Here is a 25,101-nt window from a genome sequence, read left to right as displayed (position 1 = left end):
CACTAACAAATTTTTTCTGGTCTATCCAGGATTTCCATCGTCGGATACAATGACTAATTATTGTAGTATCTTTTTTTGTGGGACAGTTGGTATGGGCATATCTTTTGAGTGCTACAGTTAGTCTGGAGATAACTATTCTAATGATCGAACTCTTGACCTTTAGTTAAGGATAAATGAGTCATTTCCACTCAATCACACCCCTTGGATTGGTATCACTAAGAAATAATATATGCTTAAAATGAAACAACCTGGCAAAAGGCATGTAGATAATACTATCGAAGCTGGCCAGTGGGTGTGGATCCCGCTAAAACTTACCATTTGGTAAGGTAGGCGTAGCCTACCAAGGCCTACATTATTATGACACAGTGACAAAAGGCGAGCCTATAAATAACTATATCTTCATAAAATTACAAGTCAAATTCTTAACTCTATCTCATACATCTCGTAATTTATCTCATTTATATAACCTTAAAGGTTAATTAGAGATTATGGTAACGATTGCGAAAGGGCATTTACCCAAAAGACTTCCACTAACACTAGATTAGGATAAGCATAATTGCCTGATTACGTACACAGAAAAATCCTTTGATGGGACTTTACCTTATAAAATATTACACACAAGTACATACGTAAATCTAATTGTCACGCATAAGACCATGAAAAAAACAATTCAACCTTAATTAATTGCTCACATAGGGATAAGACCACAAGTTCAAAACAACCATTAAAAAAATCCAAAGGCAAAAATTTGTAAATTGCAGAAAAAGGGAACACATATCATACCAACTTGACAGGTTGAATGGCTTTGCTTCCACAAGTTTCTTTGAGGTTTGGGTTTCCTAAAGGCCAAAAACATCAAATCCTCAGTACCAAACTGTGTGTCTAAGAAACCTAAATAACATCATGAGATGCCACTTTTTAGATCAGGACAACAATAGTGCCTAACCTAGTTGCATTGTTTCAATATAAATTGTACTTGGAAATCATATTATATCTTTCAATATTAATTTTACTAAAAACTCATATTATAAACTAATAATCAAATTCAGACTATTAGGTCTAACTTCGGCTCAAATCAACCTAATTAATCTTATAATTACATTAAGTGTCTAGTTACTGATAACCTAAGTTATCGAGTTAGATCGATCTTTATTTTATTACAAGTATATAAAAAAGAATAGCCTTTCAAAAAATATATATATATAAAGAAGAATAGTACATCTAGTTAACCTAACTAATAGAACATAAATACATTTTAAGTGTTATATTTTGCATGATTTATATATATTACGAGACTAATAACAAATCTGACTTCGTCACAAATTAATTAATATAATGCTAAATAAAATATGATTCGAATAACAATAATCGAAATAGTCATATTTCAGTATTAACTATTAAGTAATTTATAAAACTAAAAATTAAAACAAGCTAAGAATCAATGCATAAATTTACCCAATAATTGTATGAAATAGGTGTAAGCTAAGCAATTAGGAATTTTTATGGTTTATCAACCTCTAAGATATCAGTTTTTTTTTTTTTCTTCCTATAATTCTTTTCCCAAAGAATTGAAAATATTTCATAATAAAATGGAAAAAATTATATCTTTTTTGTATGAAGGGAAAAAGAAGAGGCCTTTAGAGAAGTTTAAAGTTCAACTAGAAGAGGGGGGATAATGGGCAGAGCTAGTCCAGAATGGTGGCCGGAAATTGGAACTTGTAGGCGGACTTTGAGTGGACGGTGGCCGGAAAAAGCTGGATTGGGTTGATGGTTGGGCGGCGGAGAAGAGCAGGGGAAATGAAGAAGAGGAGGAGGGTGAAGCAGAGGCGGCGGATGACGAAGGCATTGAATGGGAATGCAAAACCGCCATTGATGACGCATAGTACATTTGCTCTAGCAAGCTTCTTGGCTGCTGGCTGAGAAGCTCGCCGGGGTTCTGGAGCAGCTGCGAGTATTCCCAGTAGTCGCCGGAGACACCAGAGCCGCCGCCTTGAACCGCCGCGTGCGGCTGAGATTGGAGCATTAGCGGCGGCCGTGGAGGAGCGATTACCGGCAATTGCGCGGCGCCGGAAACCGCCGCATGCATCCTCGTCGCCGCCGCCTGTTGCGGCCGTGGCTGCGGCGGCGGCGGCATTAGCCGCACGTTCTCCGGGAAGTTGAGCTTTGCCCTGTTTCCCCTGAACCTCAGGGCGGCTTCATCGTAGGCTCTGGCCGCCGCCTCCGCCGTCTCAAACGTCCCCAGCCAAACTCTCGCCGCTTTGTGTGGGTCCCTTATCTCCGCCGCCCATTTCCCCCACGGCCTCTGCCTCACTCCTCTGTATCTTCTCCTCCTCTCTCCCGTTTCTTGATCAACCGAAGCTGTCCCCACTTCCGACGTAGCGGCGCCGACGGTCGCCGGCGGCGGCCCCACAATGCCAGCACCTTCCTCTGCAAAAACATTAAACCTCAAAACCTAAGATATGTACAAATTGAAGAGACATAAAAAGTCAAGAAATGTCACAAAACCATGTTCTCATCTTCCTTATAACACATGCAATAACAAACTTTTATCCTTAAAATTAACCAAAACATATAGTAACCAACAAAATTCTAAGATGTCAATCAGCAATGCTGATTAAAGTAAAGAAAATTCTAAGATGTCAATCTGCATGGTCGATTGAACTATAAAATTTTTTATAGATCGTATTGACTGAGACAGAAAATTTTAAAATGTCTATAAAACAATTGTTCATTGGGATGAAATTGGAGATAAAGATTTGTAAGAATAGAAGATAAATTTTTTGGGATTTTGTGTGAATTGAAGATTGAAAGATTGAGAAAGTGATGAAGAATTGGAGAAAGAAGAGAAATTTATACATACCAGATTTAACAGAGGAAGAGGTAGTTTCTGCCGGAGTTCTAAAGTCTCCAAACCCTCCATAAACCCTTTGAACATGTTCAGGAAGCTGAGTAACACTTTCTTCCTGTTCACGTCTCCGTTTCTGACCGGCGCCGGAGCTGGAGCTCGTCGACGAGTAAGTGGACGACGGCGAATTGACGGAATACACGCCGCCCAAGGAAGGAGCAGCGGCGGCGCCGCCAAACCTCCACTGTTCTCCGGGTGACCTCTGGGAGGACATAACTTGCGTGAGGGCCGTCACCACCGCCGACATCTCCCCGGACTGTCCATACCCGGAGAACATCGGCGGCGGCGCAGCCGCCGCCGATAACAGGTAATCCGCCTCCTGTTGTATCTCCCGCCGAATCATTTCGTCGAAGGACTCGGAAGGGCCTTCCTCCACGGCCGAAGCCGAAGCGGAAGCCGAAGCCTCTTCTTCCCCGCTGCCCGTGGCCGGAAACCTGGCATATCCGCCGGAATCTTTTCGGTTCGCCACCTTTATAGACAAACACATGTACCCAGCCAAGAACACGAAAAATCACGGCTTACCCAGATCTTTTCTCGGAAAATTACGGCTGCCCTTTCAAGATTTCCGCCGGGAAATCTATATTCAAAGACTCTGTCACCTTTCAAACCAGTAATATAAGTTCTTGTTGAATTCCTCTGAGCTTTATGAACATGCAAGTTGTTGAAGCAAAGCTAGCTAAGCTCTGGTTTTTTGTTTTTATTTCTTTTTTTACAGAAAATCCGAGTGAAAAGGATATATAAAAGGTGGGGAAAGTTGAGAGTTGAAGCGGAAGCTGCCGTCAATGGAACAGTTGTTAAAATTGGAACGACGTATACTACTCCCTTAGCTTAAATTTTAAAAAAACTAGTTCTTTCTCGCAACAGATATATGATTACTTCTTGGACGAGAATACTTGAGATAACTCTATTCATATAAATTTTATCTACTATATATATTTTAAGAAAAAAAAGTGTCATATTGGCGTCATAAATTTTATAAATATTGCAATTGTATCTTTAACTATAAAGTTATACGGAGTAATAATCTATTTGTATGTACTATTTTACCAGCTTAAAGTACTTTATTGAAATTTTATCTGTTATAAAACTCACTTACATATGTTTGTGATGAATTTAATTACTCAGGATCGACCCAAATTATCAAACCGATTAAGAACGTAAATAATGAAAGGATAGAATAAGTAAAACGATGTCATTGCACGGCCGCGAGGACAGTATATTGTATTAAATATCGCTAATAAGCTATTACAAGGCTGGATTAGGATAATAGTATGTGTAAAATAGTGAACGTGTCTTAATCAGACAAAGGAGGACCCTTTTATACAAGCTATGGACCTCCTAACTGCCCGCCTAAATCAGGGGCTCCCCCGTTTTGACCGAGCCTGGTCCGGAGACCGGGCAACACGGCCGAGGTCGGCTGCCTAGGCCTCATGCTGAGGCGACCCGGGGCTTGTGCGCGGGGCTCAACCCCGAGGCCTCAGGTCTGGTTGAATCTCCCAGATTCCGTCTTCTCGGGTCGGCCCGGCTCCATTCATAATATATCCATCAGTTTGAATCCAAAACTTAAGGCCACCCGCCGTTCATTCCTTGAACACTAGTGAATGAGATAAATAGCGGGGTGTATCTTAAGTGGCGGCTTACACCTCTCAAATACTTGTACACTAATGACATGTTTGGTTGAGAAGAATTGGAGTTCACTTCCCACTTAATTCTATGTATAAAATTCTAGAGTTTAGTTGAGAGAAATTGCAATTCCTCAAATAAATTTAAGGAATATGCTGAACCCCAACCCGAAGGGCCCCCCACACCCCGGCCCGACAGAGCATTTGGCCCCCACACCCCGGCCCGACAGAGCATTTGGGAGGATGTAAATTATGGTGACTCAACTGAACATGAACCATAAAGGCTAGACCGGTGCTCACTGCGCACAAGGAGCCGTGTAAATTATGGTGACTCAGCTGAAAATGAACCATAGAGGCTAGACCGGTGCTCACTGCGCACAAGGAGCCCCACTCACTTTGAGAGGTTGCTCCCACATTGCCGCTGGTGAGACTCGATCCCTGGTCATTCTTCCAAAGTTTCACCTCTATGACCAGTTGAGCTACCCATGCGGGCAGAATTGTAATTCCATAATACATGAGAAGAAATTTTGGGATGTACTAAGGACCAAATTACCTTCCCTAATAATCTTACACCTTTCCCTAAAAATTACAAGTACACAAACATTTTGATCTTTGTACTACTTATTTCTTTTCAATTATCATATATACCAAACACTATAATAAAATTTTTCAATAATTTTATTACTGTCTATTAAAAATAGAATTTAAATTAAAATTTTATTCTCACCTTATTTAACAAAATTATAATCCTTTTCTAATACCTACAACAAGTCCATAACACAATTATATTATTTGCTAAACTTAAAAGAAGGCAAATTTGACACTTTATTCCATGTTTTAATTAATTAGTATCAAATTAAATAAAAGGGAAAAAGACACTTTTTCCCCCTGAGTTATATACTTATAGCACTATTTCCCCCTCAATTATTTAGGTAAGCACATTAGCCCCCTCAATTATTCTAAAAGTGGTGCTTTTTCCCCCTGAAATATTAAATTGACATTTCTATCCTTAAAGTAAACATTTTATTTATTTTACTTCTCCAACAAATTATTGCGTATACGTAGGGATGACCACGGTTCGGTTTGAACTGAACCGGACACTAAAGCAATCGAATTAAAAGTTTCCGGTTATGATTCAGATCTAGAACCCAATATTTAGATGTCAATTTATTAAAATTATGTATAAAAAATTTGAATCTTGAACCGTAAACCGACGGTTTCGGATCCGGTTCGCGATTTTTAACTGTCTTTATTTTAAAATTTTAGTTTTTATTTTAAAATAGTCTAAATTCAACAATAAATGTATTTTATTTTTTTCAGTTCGGAACATGAACCGTCCGTTCCGGTTCACGATTTTAATAAACTCTAAATATCGATTTTCAATTCTAAATTGTAATTTGAATATTTCGGTTTGGTTGCTATAGTGTTTGTTTGGTTTGAACCAACTTATGGTCATAATTTGTTGGAGAAAAAAAATGAAATATTTATTTTAAGGATAAATATGTCCATTTAACATTTCAGGGGGAAAAATAGCCACTTCAATAATTCAGGGGAGAAAAATGCTATAAGTATATAACTCAGGGGGAAAAGTGCCATTTTCCCTAAATAAAAATATTTAATTTATGTAACATACAAATTAGGTAACTAGCTTAGCCAGTATGGCCTATGCAGAGCACAACACGTATATTTACTTTTTGTTCTTTTTGGGTGTTTTTTTTTTACTACTTAGGGTGGTATGTTCACACTACAGATGTACAAGTTGTAGGGAAGTTACATGCACTTTCCTTAACCTCCACGACCTTTTGTTTAAGAATGTCGGTTTATTTTTTGTGAATGGGAGTGAGACACAGATCAGATTGTTCAGAGCTCATCTTTGAATTTTGTTCTTTTTTCTTCTTTTTTATTTTAATTTTTTAATTTTTATTCCGTTTTCATATATCCACCTAAACCCAACTTGCGGTTCATTGAATTTGATCCACAAATAATGCCAACTTCATATCTAAGCATATCCAAAATAGGAATCCATTTACCCACTGTAATTTTGGTAAAACAGGCAAAAATATAAAAATAAAAATTAAAAGTTTGGTAACGTCTTGTATTATTAAAAAATTAGCAACCCAGTACGTCCTCTCATGTGTGGTGGGTTCCAAACAACACATAGACCGTAGTCGCAAAATTCGAACACATGACCTTTGATCTAGCTCTGGTATCAAATTGAAACATGTACTCCATCTCAATTAAAAATCTAAACTGATAATTAGATTGCACATTAATGATTATATGCTCAACAATAACATGTGTCTAAATCTCTATGGGGTTCTCTTCAACTAACATATCCTTCTCGACGATTTTATGGGTGTTCTTTCCATGACTAGAGTGGGCTTGACTGTACGTTTTGTACACTAATCTCATAGATTTGAGGAGCAAGTAGTGATGGCTGAGATTTGTGTTAAAATTCAAACAAATGATTCTTCAAATCCTTGACTCTTCCGAGGCAGTGGAAGAATGTCATGTCTGATGATAATATGTTCAACGTAACGCTCATCGTTATTAATCGAATCTCGCATGATTTAATGGCGGCGCTATCTATAGCTGCTGTGTGCTATATATCCAGTAAGCACTGTTTAATTTATGGATGCAATCCTAAAAAGGTTACCAAATCTTTGGAGCATCAAATATGGCCACAACTCAGAAGATCAGGCCAGGCCACAGGGAAATTTTGATATTTATGAATCTAGGCTGCAAAAGTAACCCTCATATTTCTGATCGGATTGATAAGGAGTTATAATATATGTGTAACACGAACTGTGCAAGTAAAGTGCACAATTACATAATTGATCAAATCTAAGCCATTAATCTCAAATATTGAATGACTAAGATCTGTTCACACGGACTCTGAAAACACTGGTTGTGTGTATCTATAATCAATAATGTTCTTGATTAAAAAAAAAAAAACTGAACACAATTTACAGAGGAAATTAAATATTTCATTAAAAAATTCAAAATGAGAATCAAACCCTACTAAATTGTCATTGTTGTGATGGGTCAAACCGTACGTACGGCCAAATTACGGGTCTTTCAAACATATGATCTCCAAAAAATTAAAATTAAAAAAAAAAATTACTAAATGCCAATAAAATACATCCAGTTGCAAGCTGTACGTATGGCTCTGCTTCCTGGCATGTCTACTGAAGAACAATTGTTTTTAGTTATTAATTTTTTATTTTTTATTTTTTGCTAATTTTTCTCTTTTTGACAAATGCAAATAGAAACAAAATTATCAGCCCCATTTGTTTACCAATTGTTTTATATTTATATATGTTTGTTAGTTCTCGAAAATAAGAAAATATATTTATTATTTATATTATATTGTTTATCCTTGAACCATGTGCCGTATTCTTATGTGCTTAATAGAGAAGAAAGGTATATATACATTGACTTTTATACTAATATTTTTTACTTATTATATTCGTATATCGAAATGATCGTCAAGTCACGCTAACACAATCAATTATCGTCAACAACGATTGTATTATATCCAGAGGGTCTTTATACACTTATAAGCCAAACGAAAGACTATCATTCTCTATGTTATCCGATCAACACAGTAGTTTGTTATATGTCTTATCATATTTTCGGTGTTATCTGATCAACATAGTAATAAGGTGGACTCAGGTCTAAATATTTATCATTTATATATTAAATGTTCACAATTTACTTCTTAAAAATTCACAATTTGTATACTACGAACACACAATGTTAACATATATATAATTGAATACTTTGTTTTGTATTCACAATTTCTTTCAAATACTGCAGTCACACAATATTAAATATTAAGATTTGGTGACCCTGTATAATATTCACAAATTCCTTGCTATAATTGTTATGTACACAATTTATATTCTAGAAATTCATAATTCTAATATTAAAAATACATTATTTATACTTCGTTAAAGATAAGAGTCCACCTGTTAAAGTGGAACCTGGTCCATAGTATAACAAACTCTATTTCCAATTCAGTCGAAGTCCATAATAGATGACACATAACTTAGTCGTCAAACTCAACAATATATCAATCTTTATTGGCGATTTCGTTATGCTTTTATTATTATTATTATTATTATTATTATTATTATTATTATTATTATTGTTATTATTTATATGTATTATAGTTTGGAAATACATAAAGTTTATGAGATGTAGGTTTGTTGAAAAAGGTGGTATAAATACGTTGTTGGGTGTTGAATGAGAAAGGGATAAGGACGAGATTTGGTCAAGGTGGGCCAGGGTCAACGCTTCCTGATGCACACGTGGGCTTGTCTTGTAAACCTAGGTGGGTTTTATGTGTCATGTTAGGTTGGCTCAAACAATAGGCTCTGGGCCCACTACTTCCCCATTCCACACGCCTCACTACTCACTTCTTCTTCTTCCTTAATAAAAAAATTAAATCCTTAATCCAATTCTTTTGAAACTTTTTAAAGGGGTTGTGTCATGTGTGTGTATATATATGAATTGTATATATATTAATTGTATGAATTCATATATTTTGAGGCTAACCATTTCCATCCAAATATTCAACAATATATATAATATGGATGGGCTAGTAGATGATCCACCGAGTCTGCTCTGTCTATGCCCACGGGTCAAGCATGATGGGCTTCTAAAACCCGCATTTTTATGGTCGATCAAAATTAAAACTCACCACTATTTATATAAAGGGAGAGACAACTGACTTAACAGGCAAAAGCAATTTTGACGATTCTAAATGACTATTCATTAGAGTTGATTGCTGTCATTTGGTGGAATTAATACCCTTATCAATTTAGATAAATTAAAAGTGAAAATAGAATTCGAAAATAGAGAAAATGAAACAACTACGTACACATCTAAAATACCATTATGATTTTTTTGACCATTTGATGAGACATTTGTGAGTATGTAATATATTGCTCTTTAACCAATGGAGCCATCAAGTAAATACTTTTTTTTTTTTTTTTAAATATTGTTACTCTTTTGTATAAAGGGTTTGACTACATTTTGATTAATATTTTAATATTCTTAAGTTTAATTCAAAAATTATATTAAAATACGCATTATGTATGTATCATATTTATTACTTTCAAGAATCACAACCAAAAATTAATTAATTTATAATAAAATTTGACAATTTACAAATAACTAAGATATATATATATATATATATATATATATATATATATATATATATATATATATATATATATATGAGTGATTCTCTTGATTAGACACACTCTATAACATAAATAAAGCTATTATAAAAAATATTTAGTATGAGTCAAGTTTTTCTATAATCAAAAGTGAAAGCTAAATATTTTTATAATAATTTTAATTTGTACTGGAATGAGCAACTTCAGTTAAATTGGTTTGAATTGATCTACCTGTAATCATAATGTTTCAAGTTTAACTTTTTGTAAGAGTTGTCTTTGATCTTTTTTATTTGGATCGATTAACTATAGTCTAATTTATCGATTAACAGAGCTTGAGCACACTTTCAAGTAGCTACAACAACGAGTTTTCCTGTAAATTTAAAAACAGTCAAAGCTTAATTAAGCAATTAATATTAAGAAAAAGAGAAGATTAGTAGGTTACGTTACAACATGTTTTCCACAAAGATTCGATGTATTAATTGTATGTACGATGCAAGGCTCCGGCACATCTTATTTGAATAATTCTGCGACCTTCGATATTGTTTTTTTTGTTTCCCCTTTTTGTTAGTTTAAGAGTTTAAAATAGTTTTGTATAATAATAGCTTAATAGGTACATTTTTAAATTTGAAAAAGTCAATTATATATATCGTTTGTATTAAGATAACTACTACAAATTCAAATATTATATATGACCATAATTTTATGTGTATTACTCATATCAAATTATATTGACATTATTATTTAAGTTAAGATAATACATCGATTAAATCATAAATATTGAGTGAAACAAACAGTCATATACTTGTATATATGGCGCAATCTTGTGATGAATAGTGTATTACTTAACACATATGTGAAGAATATTTATCTTCAATTTAATAGTTTTGAACTTCTGAACAGTTAGTGAGTGGATTGCTAATGTAACTATAAGGTTGGTGAGTAGTGAGATGTTAGATGGAAGACTAAATTTTAAAGATTGGATATCCCGACCAACATCATGACCATAGATGTCGGCGCGAAGCCAAGAATTAGAAACCTAGCGTGGAGCATCATGGTCGGCATCACAACACATCAGCAGCGTAATACAAGGTTCAAAGAATTAGCCCTAAGAGTCACGATGTACCTCATGGCTCAATCCAAATTGTAATGCGACAAAGTGTCAAGTGAGATTGAGATACTTATCATGGTGAATATCACAATGTGATGTTTATCGAGATTATATGTATCTCAACTTATAAAGGTACGTTACATTAAATAGTTTTGAACCAAATTTTTTGATACTACTAAAAATATCAAATGCGGTATGCACAAAATGATACTATACATTTCAATTCGACACTCTCAAATGTACCCAACTAATGTAATTAATTTGACCTAATATATGAAATATGCGATCTTTTGAAATTTTGAGTGAACAAATTAAAGGTAATCATTGTTTGGGTAAAAGAAGAAATGCCCGTGCAACAAAAATAGTAATTATACTACACAAATGATAATTAGAGTCAAATCGGAAGTGCCAAGATTCACCTCACTTATTATTCCATTTTGTTGTTTCTTCCCAGTTTTTTTCCTTTGATGATTGATTGGACATCTAAATAAGCATGCAAGTTACCCTATTAGACCTAACGCACCATCATTCCAACATTAATCAATACTTTACATCAAATTAATCCAAGATTACCACATGATTCCCTATTTATCTTTTCTTTTCTCCTAATAAAAGTGTATAACATAGATAGATCATCATTATAAAAAGATCCAAAAAAAAAAAAAAAAAAAAAAAAAAAACTAGTTGCAATGTATAGATCATCTATATTGATCTAACCATTGATTTTCCCATAAAAATACACTATGATCCGACACATCCAAACTAATCATGTCAATCCTCTAATTAAAAATATTTACGTCATCTCATCCTTACTTTCATGGGCTCTCTCATTGTCTCTCTAGCACCCAATACACTTTGACAATTTAATTTTTAAATAAAGTAAGATAAAATACATATTTCAATATATGAATGTAAAGCTCTTTGAATTGATACATTACTCAAGTGCTCAACACATTTGTCTTATTAAAAAAATAATTTTTTTTATAAACTTTCCTCTTAATATTCCCCTACTAACATAATGGTAGAACACTTTAAATACTCGACCCTACTATAATTTTTTAAAAATCTAATTAATAATCAAATAAAAAATAAAATAAAATAATCGAGTAAGGCAGCATCAAAAGGGAATTTAGCATTACTATAAAATAACAAAAAATAAAAAATAGTCCGCCGTAATTTAAATGTTTAGTTAAATTTAAATATATTGCTTCCATAGATTGAGTGAAATAAGAATTGCCGTGATTCATGACTCTTATTATCTTTATAATTAAATCAAATTCCTGTTGGTTGATTTGATGTTTAAGGGACAAATTACACTAATCTCGTTCCTTTACAAGAAAGGTAGATGCATGATTCACTAAATTTGAGTTTAAAAGTCACTTTAATGTTTATTATAATTGTTTTTTTTTTTTTTTTGTAATTAATTACTCATTTCATCTTATCATATTCTAAAGTGTAATATATTTTTAAAAATTTTACTAGCTAGCTTTGATTAGGCAAGCTGCAAGAAGTACAATTAAAGTTTAATTAAGTAATTAGCTGAACATTAATCTAGCTTATCTCTATGTCATTTTCAACATTACATTATGGTCTCTCTTCTCCCAAGTGGCAATTAAGAATCCCTTGAAATTGATCAACCCTCAGGTTGAAATAGTGTTTACGCCGGAAACCATCATAAATTTTATTAAAAAATACAAAAATCATAATTTAAATCCTATGAGAGCGAGTTTTCACTCTCAATTTCTTATTTAAAAATATTTACCTGTCATGCAATACTTATGCGTGCGAGTGAGAAGACCCGCTTGGGGTTGGCGGAATTCAACATTTTCCACCAAGAACCCATTGAAACTAGTGGGGTTTACACTTTATTTTAGCATGATTTAATGTAGCATGTCTGGTTTAGGAATGGTAATTAAGTTAATTATTCCGTTTTGTTTAAGGAATTATTAGAACTTGGAAATTTCACCGACAATATAAAGTAAAAGCTAGGTTAAAGACTTAAAGTAATGAAAAACAAGGAATCAAGTACTACATTAGCAAGAAAAACGAGATAGCAAGTGTAAGAACCACTATGGTTTTTACTTTAATTATTATCATGACTGGATGGTATATAAGTATATTATCATATTTTATTTGATGAATGTTCTGTCAACGTTATCGCCTGTTTTTTTCATTATAAGGTTAAAATTTAAAATCTTGTTGTAGGTTAGTAACTGTATTTAACTCATTGGAGTTAATTCTTTTAGTACATAACAAGGTATCAATCATGACTGGAGATCAATACACCGTTTCTGCTCCCTCAATTACAAGATTATGTTTCTCGTAGATTATACTCTGTATGGTTAGATCATATTTAGATCTAACAGACTGCACTTTAGTGCATATTTGATGGGCTCACACTTTGTTTTCTTCCGTCTTTCTCTTGATAAAGACAAAAGACTTAATTATTATCAAAGTGGTGTTTTTCACAAAGCATTCATGCATGCAAGCCATTAATTTCCACAAAAAAATTAAAGTAAGCAATTTGGCATTTTCCAGCAGATCAGAGAGAAGAACTATATTCCACAAACTGAGAAAAAAAATGAGTTTCATTCAATGGATCTCATGATGTGAAAGCTTAGCTTCTAATTAAAAACATTATTTTCTTCACTCTTTTGTCTGTTTTTTCCACTTCAATAAACAAAAAAATGGAAAACGGCTTTAGTACTGTTTGTATACATATTCAAAAGCATAAAAAAAAAGGAAAGGGAAAATACAGAATTATTGTCTCTGCATGCCTATCTCATCTGCTATAGATATATATATCATATATGGACAACTTTGCACGTCTATATATAAATTTATCCTCGTACAGTTCGATTTCAACTTTTGTTAAATTCTACAATGAAGTCAAGGATTTTGTCGTGCATGCGATGCATCGATCAGAAAACGACTCCTCAACTCCCACGAAGATTCTTTTAACACCTCTAAATTTCTTATTCATAACTACTGATGGAATAATTACGGACGGATTCGGAGCGAACCGGGCGAACCACGAGGGACCTGCACCCTCGGGGTCGGCTGCTCCTCGGCCGGCTGTTTGGCCGAGCCCTGTGCTCGGCCAAGTGAAGGAGTTCTTGCGTGGAGCGAGTCGTGCGGCGACGGTTGCGGTCCAAACAGCTCCTCCCGTGTCCTCCGAGGTTGTTGGGACAACATGGAGTATAAAAGCACGCCTCAGTGTCCTAATCAAGCATCTCATGTCCTAATTACACACTTGTCTCGTTATTACACGTTCTATACCTTTGTAATAGAATTTTTCATACGATTAATACAATATCAGTCCCCGTGACTATATTCGTACCAATATTTACACCCCTATTATCGTTTAATCCTAATACTTGTTACGTTTATTCTTTTATTCGGGTTAATTAATCAAGATTTCAGGTTAATTAATTCCATCAATAACTATATTTTGAAATTTATTCCTTTTTTTTTTTTTAATGTGAATTAAGTATATAATTTAAGGTGATATAGTGCAATAGGAACATCTTTATTCTTTTATATTTACTACTCGCAAATAATCATTCCCTAATGTGGCAATTGCATATTGCAGCAGTTGTTGTGTTGAAATTTTACAAATTTCTATTCACTCGAGAGTTTTGACTGTGAAATATGATTGTACTATTAGCTCTGTTACAACGTATATCTGTCCATACATACTTTCTCAATAGGTTGAAAAAGTAATTATGAACAGATACTACATTGTAATAGAGTCAGTAGTATTCAAAAAAAAAAAAAAAAAAAAAAAAAAAACTAAGCAATAAAAACATATTACATTAATCAATCAAATTTGCCCCATTGAAAATACATATAAGATGACTATCTGAACTCATTTTTCCAATCTTCTCTAAAACTAGCAAGTATTGTTTTACCAAATAATGCTTAAATTGAAAAAGTGAGTTAACCATTCACAAGCAAAATAGCTGGAGTAGCTCAGTTGGTTAGAGCGTGTGGCTGTTAACCACAAGGTCGAAGGTTCAAGCCCTTCCTCTAGCGTCTTTTTGCTATGCTCACATTAGCGTTGTCTCCGTTGAGCTGTTGGGGGCAGCTTATCTGAAGGGCCGCATGGGAGCTTTTGCCCCGTCTCTCGTTCAATTCTATTCTTCAACTCTCTCAGTATTCGCACCTGGCTGAGCTTCTCGGGGGACAGCTTCTCCCAATAAATCCCTGTTTCAAGTAACGCAGAGGCAAGTGTGAGTTAAAATGGATGGTGTAAAGTGTAAATCCCGAAGCAATAATATCTTAAGGCGAAGGGTGCATATGCATGGCGTTCTGTCCACTACACTAACCCTGAGGCTTTGGGATCGTTGTGTTTGTAAAGATGACTTGTGTTGGCGTGCATATGATGTCAACTGGCACGTCGTGGATCAATAGCTTCTCAACAGGAATATCGTCTACCAATTGTTGGTCGTGTACTGCAAAAACACAATTTGCAAAAACACGACTGTCAGAATTCCCAGAATTCCCATCCCGAATGTAACAACAACAGCATATATAGTAGCGTTAACTCGATCTGCAGATTAGAATAGCTGTGAGGTATGAATACAAAGGCTCACACTAGTTGATTGCTCAAAGAAATGCCAGTTATATAGTAGAAATCATTGCCTCAATCAAGCTATAACTACAAGTTAGTATCTTTTTACGTTTTCTGGGTAACGAGGAAAACTCACAGTCACTACCCGACAGTGTGCACTAGGTAAATCCCGCCTTGTGATCCTAGCTGGCAGAGGACCACAAGTAGGTAAGCCAGCTTAGGTTGCCCATAGCTGACCGCCTCAAATCAAGAATGTAAAGTTAGAATCTTTAACTATACTAGTAGTTGATCTTTAATTTATTTACCAGATGTGACAATAGGAGTCGAGTCATCAATTGCACCCATGTATCGCAGCATGCCATATTCAAGCTCAGCAAACCCCTTAAATAGTAAACGGAAGTTCTGAGAATGTAATCCACAATACCCCCTTCCCCTCCCCAGTCCCCACCATAGAAAGCGGGGAATGACAGCATGAGAAGATAGAAACCGGGAAAGAATAAACAAGTCATTACTTGCAAAACGATCAATAAACAAAGGCGAACAAAGTAAAAAAGCCCATACCTCTCCCTTGCCAAGCCGAGCGCCTGTCCTTGGGTCCACAGCAACTGAACCGATAACAATTAAATCCACTCTTATCTTCTCGTCAAGTCCAATTGGCCTTCCATATTTAGCTACCCCCGCAGAGGTACAAGCCTCTTTAATAGTACCGGGACTTAACATATGAGATTCGAGTACAGAGAAAAACCCTGTCCTAAGACGAGGCTGTGGAGTTAATAGCGTTTTTCCTCCTGCATATGCAAAAGGCATATAAATTCTAAGTACACTTCTACTCTTAATTATAAAGAATAGAGTTGCAGAGATATGCATGTTCCACTTATTGTCATAATTGCGTTCTTCCTTATTCCCCAATACACATTGACTCCCAGCCAGAAACCATTTTACAGACACAAATATCGCCCAAATGATGACTCCCCAACTAGAAGCCATTTTTGCTATCTCGGTTCTCAACTCTCAATAACCTTCAATGCATAAGCAGAACTCAAACTGTCAATATTTCCTAAGGGTTCAAAAGTCACTTAGAGCACCAATAATCTAGCAGAACTGAAATGTGGCAAAAACAGAAGAAAAAGGAAGCCATAGTAAATAAACTACCTTCATGGCTTCATCACTAGCGAGTTCTAAGCTGATAACTAAAGTTGTAGGGCTAAAAGTGGGTCTCCGGGTCCACTTGACTAATCCTGACCGCTCCGGGAGGCATCGAAGCTGGTCTAAAGAAATTGTCACTTGTGGAAATCGAACTTGAATTATCCCTAAGATCGTTCCCACAAAGAAGCTCCTTTGCCACTTGAGCTACCCTTTGGGTTAACTCCATAAATTATCTAAATAATCTTAAGTTTATAATATAGGAAGCAAAATCAGGAAAAGGATAATCTGAAAATAAAAGAACTGACCATTAAGTGTGAGAAACCTCACTTGTTTTTGTGGAGTATCAGGATTCACCTTCACACAATTGGCTGCTTTGAACGCATCTAATTCACTGAGCTGCCAAAACATTCTTAAAACTCCTAAATGAAATCAACTGAAATTCATAAAAAAAGATTCATAAATCTTGAAGAAGATAAGAAAAAGATGGAGTCTTTGAACCTTATCGGCGGCAAGAGAGGCGCCAACGAAGTTTGGTATTCGATGGTGAACGGGCCTGGGAAATTGGGCAATATTCTGAGCCTCCATCAAGTCCCATATCCGTTTCCGGATCACCCATTTCCACGCCTTCGGGTCGTTCTCGTTTTGGGTTTCTCTCTCGGAGGCCTCGGCCATGGCGTCTCGCGCCACCGCGTCGAGCCTGAGCCTTTCTGCCTCGTACGCCGCCTCGTCAAACGCCGCGCCCTTCCCGCCGCCGCCGCCGCTCCTTTTACTGCTACCCTCCACCTTGAAGGAGAAACGGGAGGTTCTATAGAGAGAAACGAATGCTTGGGGTTTGGAGAAAATGAAGTTTTTGGGTCTAAATTGAAATGAAGAGGAAAGACGCAGTACGTGTGTATCCATGAAAGTGGTAAAGCTTTGAGCTTTAGCTGTCAGATGAAGAACAGATGGCAGTGTTTGGATATTGAAAATTTATGTTATCTCTTTATTATTATTATTATTTTTTTAGTACTATTGACATGTTATAACAATGTCCAAAATAAGTGTCGAAGAGGTGAAAACATGATTCTCGTATAAAAAAAAAATTACTATTTTCTTATATTTCAATTGCACTATCTAAAGATGACCTTAACCAGTTATCAGTAAAAGAGTAAATAAGTTTAGATTGCATATCCAGTAAAGAAGTAAATAGTATAGATCACACATAACTGATCAGCTCAAATTAAGATGGTCAATAGACCGCTAAAACTCATAATCCAACTTAGAACCTCCACCTTCATTGAGGTTGTCCCAAGTCATCCTTATTAATACCATGACTATAACATTGTACAATAGCACAAAGAGTAATGGTTCACTTAAACCTTAATACATGTTCATTACAAAATAATACCCAAAAAAAATGTTGTCTTGAAGAGGTAATATGAAAAGAGGCAAACAAAATGTTCTGAATTACACTGAAAAATACACTGGAAGGTTGTTTATTGAGAGATAGAGAGAGACAATAATTTATGATGATGGCCTATAAAGTTTATGTTCCTTTTGGGACTACACATACCCCTTTTGCAGAAACCCACAAATCCCAGACTGTATCTAAAGAATGAATAAAAAGCTTTCCATAAACCAAAAAAAAAAAAAAAACAAAACCAAAGATTGAATGTGTCCTGTACACAACACCACCAGAGCCCTCTTTCCCTCTTCTTCTTCAACAATCAAACACCTATTATGTATGCTTTGATCTTCTCCATGGCGGCTCCTCGGCTAGGCTCTGTTCCAAACAATCTTTCCACACTCACTCGAGCCGTCTAAGGCGTCATTTACTCGCAATCCAACCCGCATACTTCTAGCACGAGCCCGTCTCTCGAGACGAAGGGGTTGATTCGGACCCATAGGAGCGAGAAGATGGAGGCGAGGAGAATGGACCACACTACTATAATGGTCGGAACCCCGTTTTGCTTCCCCATCATACCTTTGAGGAAAGGGTAGAGATGGACAATGACCCATAAGGCGAAGAAAAGCCTCCCGAATAGCGGGCCCCAGGAATCGTACCCGTTGTTGATGGCGTCCGAGATGCCAACTATGACACCAATGATGTTGATGATGAGAAGGGTCATGGGAGGGATCAAGAGAGACGTCCACTTGAAGATGTAAAGCTCGGAGAATTCCCCGTCATCCGCTGCTTTGGACGTGACCGTGAAGTTCGTGTTCACACCAGCTAAGACCTTGAGGAGACCTTGCCATAACGCGAAAAAGTGGGATGAGGCACCCCCGATCACCCAGAACTGCTCGTTCCTCCACCAGTCGTCTATGCTAACGCCTCCCCACTGCATCTCCATGATGCTCGTGGCCGCAATGGATATGAAGAGAGACATGAAAAGAATGCTCGCGTAGTTACTGATCTGCACGAGAAACGAAATAGTTAAAGAATTACGTCTACCAAAGTCGAAAGCTGCAATAAGTTCATCTTTCTTGATTCTTGATTCTTGAATTCTTGATTCTTGATTCTTGAATTCTTGATTCTTGAATTCTTGATTCTTGATTCTTGATACCCGAGCATAAAAGATCAAACAAAAAGGAAGCGTCTTTTATCGATATGATCATTTTTTCTTACCTCGGGGACGATGAACTTTCCGGTGAGTAGGCAGACAGCGGGCAATGTACAATATACAATCAGAGGAACGGAGGTCAATGGATAAACGACGGAGTTTATATAGGAAAACCGCTCCAGAGGCTTCAGACCGCACCCATATCCATACCAAATTGGGCAATGTCTGCTCAACAAAATCTCGACAGATCCCAAGGCCCATCGAAGAACTTGGTGCAAACGATCTGAAAGATTAATGGGAGCTGACCCCTTGAAAGCGGGCCGTTTGGGCATGCAGTACACGGATCTCCAGCCATGGCAGTGCATTTTAAAGCCGGTTAAGATATCCTCAGTAACCGATCCATAAATCCATCCGACCTGTACGGTTTAAGACATGTAAGCATTATCTATGTTCCACTCGGAACTGGAAGTCTAACTCAACTCAAGCAGTTTTTATACGCACCTCTTTGCCCCATTCCGTTTTGTCCTCGTAGCCACAACTGATGACGTGAATGGCTTCTTTTAGAAGGGAGGCCGATGTTGTTCCCGGGGGAATACCACCGTCCTCTAGAAGCGTTGAAGCGACAAAAACCGGTGATTGGCCGAATTTCTTCTCGAGTTTTATTTGGGGCATGAGTGATGCTTTTTCGCTTTCGATTCCTGCAAAAACATAATCAAATTAGCATTTATCAAGAAAGAGAGCAAGGTAAACAAAATGTTGTTTTTTTTTTGTTTGTTTACCTTCGATTCCTTCCTCGATATTTTCCAGAGCATGAATCTGCGGTGAAGAATCCTTGGTTTTAGTCTTCTTTTTGTCCTTGGATTTTGCTTTCTTATTCTTTCGAGATCGACAACAACAACAAAACAGTTTCGACCAACAATTGCACGTTTTGCCTGGACGTTTCTTCTTCTTCGGGGCATCATATCCATAAAGAGCTTGCCTCCTGAAGACACAACCAGTTCCGACGTATATCGGGCCTTGAATCCCGTCAAGTCCTTTCATATTTATCTGTGAACACCAAACCGGGAAATGTTTTTCAGAACTGGATATACATATATTGCAGTGTTATAAGAACATAATTCGCTCGAGTTTCCACTCACATCAAAGAAGACAACGTTACGATTCGAGTATCGATCGTGCCGATCAATACCGTCAAATCGTTGTGGAAACTGCACGTAGCATATCTTTTTCCCGGACTGGGGGTCCATCATAAAGCACATAGCTTCTCGGAGTGCCTTGCTGTTATTGATGTAGTGATCACAATCCACATTGAGTAGAAAAGGAGCGTTCGAGATGACAGCTGAAACCCGCACCTAATATCGTATTTATAGAGACAATCAATTTCGATTTCCGGCCAAAAGAATGATTGTCTAGTGCTAAAATTCACATAGAAAACGAGAAAACTTACCAGTGAATTCATGGCACCGGCCTTTTTGTGGTGCTCGAAACCGGGCCTCTTCTCACGAGAAACGTAAATAAGACGAGGCAATTCATTGCCCTCGATGTCCCGGACACCATCATGGCCCAAGAAAACCTATCGGTGACAAATTTTGAAACGAAAAACAAAATCAATTTTATGATCTTAAATTAAGAAAATTCTCGGGCGTGCAGTTCTACAAAAAAAAATAAAATAAAATAAAGACCTGAATCATTCCGGGATGATCCCGGACGTTGTTCCCGGGCCAAGGAGTACCATCCTGCATGGTCCACCCGTCTTCGGGTACCTTCTGTGCCATGGCAACTAACCCGTTGATACGAACTTTAAACTCTTCATACTCTCTCTGTACCAAAATTAAAGCAATAAAAACATCAATCAGAAAACATGATTGAATTCACTACAGAATAAATCCTAGATTACAAGAACATATTTAGTACTTCCTTTAATAGGTTTCGAAAGGCAAAAGAAACTATCAAACCTTAATTGCACGACGTTCCCTGACAAAAGCAGGATCCACTTTGTTCCTCAGATAATCCATCTTCTGAGAAAAATACCACTCTGGGGCCCGAGGCTCTATGTTGAATCTTTTGCAAAACGGAACCCATTTCCTCGCAAATTCAGATGTCTCGGATAGGGCCTCGAAAGTAAGCATGGCAGCACCATCGTCCGAGACATAGCACGACACCTTGTCGACTGGATAATCAACGGCTAGGATGGAGAGGACAGTATTTGCAGTAATAAGCGGAGGTTCTTTCATGGGGTCCACCGTACTCACAAATACATCTATAGGGGCTAATTCCGATGGCTTCCCTTCTTTGTCATACCTGCGGGAAAATTTTTACAAGAAACATTAGGGTATAGGTATAGGAGCGGGGAAGAGTGTAAAATAATAAAAATGTGTATACCTTAGTGACAGCCTATCTAGGTATGTTTCTCGAACAATCGGGAACCATTTCGGGAACTGATCAAATATCCACGATACAGCAAACCATATCTCGCAGATAATAGACGTCAGCCACAACCCAAACGCATCATTGACAGGGTGGCGGATTCTATAATGGAAAAAGAGCCCAAGAATCACCAGACGGAGTAAAATGATTAATCTGTATGGACTTAGTTTGCTCGATGGGATTGATAACTTTCTTGAAAGTGGCTGTCTGCCTTCATCCATCCTGCAAGAGAGAAAATAACGATAAGCCCCCAACTCTCAAAGAAATGCAGGATCTTCAGGGCGAAGGAGAAAGATACTCGTTAGATTCAATCAGGCACGAAAGATACCTAGCTAGCCAAGAAAACTTCCCAAGATAATTAATTATGTCAAGCTCAAAACCGAACCATTTACCAGTGCACTAGTAAATAATGATCTACAAAACACGACAAAAGACCCAAACTTTTTTGTGCTGTAGTAGTGTTTCAAAGTTTACTCGATGCAAAAGTTTTGTTACCTTAAAAACATGTAATCCCATGATGTTGATTATCATTTGACAGGCAAAAGCTAATAAATTGATATTAGTTAGCAGTTAAAGATGGAGAAATTATTATGAAATGCAGCAACTACAAGTCATCTCATATACTCTACAAATTGCTAAATTAAAGGTCAAGTTATCAGCTTTATAATACTCGAGAGAAAAATAAGAATTAATGAACCTACTTAGGCAAATCCGGATCATCCAGCTCATCGCCGCCTTTATCACCTTCATGCTTAACAACCTGTAGTTTATCGCTTTGCTTTTTCTTCCACTCCTCCATTCTTTCTTTCCATGCAACGGTGCCATATCCATAGACAGCGAGGTCTTTCTTTGGATCCATAGGCCGAGGCGGCAATGCTACACCAAAAGTAATAATCAGATCAGGTCTCGTACTCTCGTCTCATTCAAAGAAATAACATTCATCAAAACCGAAATTACTTACATGTCACAGATGCCGTATCAGAAAATGGTGCGGGGTGAACTTTCTTTCCACGGCTCATAAACGGGGGAATGATAAGAGCGTGCTTGTCCGCTGAAATTCCATCATCCTATACAAGAATGGCTTAGTCAAAAGCTGCAAATTGACTAATTTAGGGGATAAAGTAACAAAAGAGACGAAATGTGAGTGAATCTACCTCTTCACCGTAGGTAAGTAGAGGGACTTTTGAGTCAACACCAGATGGATCCACCTCCGATGGGGTAGTCCCGGAGCCATTGACACCAAGCCCGCCATTAAAGCGAGCAGCAAGTGCCGCCTCGGTCATGTGTTCAGGGTAATCAAATTCATGGTCTAAATCATCAAATTCTTCCTCTTCTTCATCTCCTTCGACTCTGGGACTCCCTGAAATCGAGCAAAGTTTTCTATTCCATTATTCCTTTGTTCACTTCACAATTCACATATTGCTTGGCTCAAATCAAGAAACAGATAAGGTTAATAGAGGAATTACCTTTTATGCGTTTGTACCGAGTTTTGCATTGAGGACAAGCTTGATTCCCTTCCCTCCTTTCATATTCATAGCAGGGTCTACAAACTGGGAATGCACATTCATTGCAAGCAACAAATGGCTCTCCATCTACCGTAATCTCGACCTCATCTCCACAAATCTGGCAAATCTGCCCACTTAACTCCTTTACAGAAGTGACCTATTTATCAAACCCAAGAACATTCACATCAGATCAAGAAATCCCAAGATTTGAGCAGAGGAATGTAGAATTAGGTAATTAACCTTAACCCCCTCAATCAAATCCAAATCCCAACCAACATTTAACAAATTGGGTAAGAAATGCAAGCAAGACTTTACTTTCTCCAATAACCAATGAATGTCTTAAGTGAGCTAAAAGAAACCAGTTTTTGGCAAGTCAGTTCCATAAATCTAGATATTGTACTAACCAAGTAAGGGTAAAAGTAAACGCAAGAGATAAGGAAAATCTGAAAGAAAACAACTCAATTAAGCAATATAGGATTTGGATTACAAAAATCAGCTTCCTATCTTAGAATCTAGCACTAAGCTTCAAATTCTTCAGTAAAAGTCAAATCTTTACCAGAAAAAACTCAAAATGCTCAAAGAGGGCACTTGAAAAAACAAAAATGTGGCCAAAGTTTATAGCACCGACACAAAAAAACCACATGAAAACTCAGGTTTAGACCACAAAAACCACAAATCTCTCCATGAAAACCTCTCTGAGCTCCAAAATGAGCTTTAAAAAAAATTTTAAAAATTAAAAAAGGAAGAAAGAAAGAAAGATGCCATTTTGAAGGGGCACTCACCCTTCCAATCTCATCAGCATTGATGAGCACAAACTCATTCCTATTATGCGAACCAGCAATCAGCCTCCCTTTGGTGTCCATTAAACCTACTTCTCTCCTCCTCCTCCTCTCTCTCTCTCTCAAATTCACACACAGAGACTCACAGTGGTGACTGAGCAGAGCCCATTACACAGAACAATCATGAAAAGCACACACAGGCAAAGCCTATTCTCTTTCTTCAACTCTCAGTTCATGCTAGTGTGGTGCTCTTAAAAACAAGACTGGCTGAAAATGATGTACAAACGCACAAATACAGACACAGTATTAATATTGGCAAATAAATTAGGTGTATATTTATAAATGTATATACTTTATATAATTATTATATTTATTATACAACTAATGGTTTGCTAGTAGGGGGTGGGGGGAGAAGGGAAGGGGGGTGGATTCTTTTCTTGAGAGAAACCCAGTTTAGGGATAATGGGTTTCTCCCCTTTGAGCTGTGGGTGGCGTGGAATCAGAGAATCAACACCACAGGCGCGGACAAATATAGAGAGAGAGAGAGAGGGTAAAAGACTATAAAAGAGCGAGCTTTAGTGAGAGAAAATGTGTGGAGATAGAGAGAGAGTGGAAAGTTCAACGCGTAATGCACAAGGGACAGAAGAGATCGGATGCGTAGATGGATCTCTGATTGATGAATGGAGGGGTTGGACGTGGGGGCCCCACCCCACGGTGGTGACGGTGGCGGAGGAGTAACGGGCCCCCACCTCTGGCACGGCGGCTCTCCAACTGCCGCGAGGGATAAATCCGGGATTTCACACCATTTTTGTATTTTTTTTTCCTTTTCTTTTCTTCTCTTTATTTAGGGGTCGTTTGGTTCACGGAATGTCAGATTACCTTAGGGAATGTTAGATTGCTGGGAATGTTAGATTACCGGGAATGTTAGATTCCTGTGTTTGGTTAAAATTGGGTATGTAATATAATCATGTTTGGTTTAGGGTTATATTTATTCACACACTATAATATCCTTAACATATTTTTCATATATTTTAATAAATTTAAAAATTAAAATAAATAAATAAATAAATAAGATAATGGTATCATATATAATTACATGATTTTAAAATATTAACTAAAATATTGAACTTGAGAAACAAAATTATTTTATATGCTAACCTAACATAATAAAAATAAAAAATATATAATTACAAAAATAATTATATGTGTGTGTGTGTGTGAGAGAGAGAGAGAGAGAGAGATAAACTAATATAACCAAGGTTATCTTACATAACCTTAGAAATTGAAGGGAATCACATTCCCTTCAA

General features: G+C 36.8%; 3 protein-coding genes and 1 non-coding gene across 4 annotated transcripts; 1 reads left to right on the top strand and 3 right to left on the bottom strand.

Moving 5' to 3' along the window:
• Positions 1-1,478: 1,478 nt before the first annotated feature.
• On the bottom strand, positions 1,479-3,671 carry LOC109149855 (ethylene-responsive transcription factor ABR1-like). Its single transcript, XM_019297875.1, has 2 exons — positions 2,861-3,671; positions 1,479-2,427 (listed from the first exon to the last, which is right to left on the bottom strand). The coding sequence occupies exons 1-2, from the start codon at positions 3,390-3,392 to the stop codon at positions 1,655-1,657; spliced, it is 1,305 nt and encodes a 434-aa protein (XP_019153420.1). The 5' UTR covers positions 3,393-3,671; the 3' UTR covers positions 1,479-1,654.
• Positions 3,672-14,603: 10,932 nt separating this feature from the next.
• On the bottom strand, positions 14,604-17,510 carry LOC109149123 (5-formyltetrahydrofolate cyclo-ligase-like protein COG0212). The gene is made up of 6 exons (XM_019296774.1): positions 17,042-17,510; positions 16,849-16,939; positions 15,959-16,185; positions 15,703-15,778; positions 15,153-15,278; positions 14,604-15,030 (listed from the first exon to the last, which is right to left on the bottom strand). Exons 1-6 carry the CDS (start codon positions 17,441-17,443, stop codon positions 14,879-14,881), a joined length of 1,074 nt encoding a protein of 357 aa, XP_019152319.1. The 5' UTR covers positions 17,444-17,510; the 3' UTR covers positions 14,604-14,878.
• On the top strand, positions 14,786-14,859 carry TRNAN-GUU. The gene has a single exon. It is a non-coding gene; the product is annotated as a tRNA-Asn (tRNA).
• Positions 17,511-18,354: 844 nt separating the features above from the next.
• On the bottom strand, positions 18,355-24,311 carry LOC109149625 (cellulose synthase A catalytic subunit 2 [UDP-forming]-like). The gene is made up of 14 exons (XM_019297500.1): positions 23,798-24,311; positions 22,977-23,172; positions 22,665-22,870; positions 22,472-22,577; positions 22,212-22,386; positions 21,466-21,732; positions 21,039-21,384; positions 20,766-20,903; positions 20,531-20,656; positions 20,223-20,435; positions 19,863-20,130; positions 19,585-19,781; positions 19,149-19,499; positions 18,355-18,936 (listed from the first exon to the last, which is right to left on the bottom strand). Exons 1-14 carry the CDS (start codon positions 23,876-23,878, stop codon positions 18,355-18,357), a joined length of 3,252 nt encoding a protein of 1,083 aa, XP_019153045.1. The 5' UTR covers positions 23,879-24,311.
• Positions 24,312-25,101: the final 790 nt, after the last annotated feature.

This window comes from Ipomoea nil, unplaced genomic scaffold (assembly GCF_001879475.1).
Source record: "Ipomoea nil cultivar Tokyo-kokei standard unplaced genomic scaffold, Asagao_1.1 scaffold2159, whole genome shotgun sequence".
Classification (NCBI taxonomy): domain Eukaryota; kingdom Viridiplantae; phylum Streptophyta; class Magnoliopsida; order Solanales; family Convolvulaceae; genus Ipomoea; species Ipomoea nil.
This window is presented reverse-complemented; position numbering and strand designations above follow the sequence as displayed.

Excerpts from the sequence above, each read along its gene's own strand:
- LOC109149625 (XM_019297500.1), bottom strand. The coding sequence starts at position 23,878 with ATGGACACCAAAGGGAGGCTGATTGCTGGTTCGCATAATAGGAATGAG. Across the intron at positions 20,904-21,038 it reads GGGAACGTCGTGCAATTAAG|AGAGAGTATGAAGAGTTTAA; the intron begins GTTTGATAGTTT and ends ATTTTGGTACAG. Across the intron at positions 19,500-19,584 it reads AAACGGAATGGGGCAAAGAG|GTCGGATGGATTTATGGATC; the intron begins GTGCGTATAAAA and ends TAAACCGTACAG.
- LOC109149123 (XM_019296774.1), bottom strand. The coding sequence starts at position 17,443 with ATGGATACACACGTACTGCGTCTTTCCTCTTCATTTCAATTTAGACCC. Across the intron at positions 16,186-16,848 it reads GAGGTTTCTCACACTTAATG|GAGGAAAAACGCTATTAACT; the intron begins GTCAGTTCTTTT and ends TTGCATATGCAG. Across the intron at positions 15,279-15,702 it reads GACTCCTATTGTCACATCTG|TACACGACCAACAATTGGTA; the intron begins GTAAATAAATTA and ends GTGTTTTTGCAG.
- LOC109149855 (XM_019297875.1), bottom strand. The coding sequence starts at position 3,392 with ATGTGTTTGTCTATAAAGGTGGCGAACCGAAAAGATTCCGGCGGATAT. Across the intron at positions 2,428-2,860 it reads CTCTTCCTCTGTTAAATCTG|AGGAAGGTGCTGGCATTGTG; the intron begins GTATGTATAAAT and ends ATGTTTTTGCAG.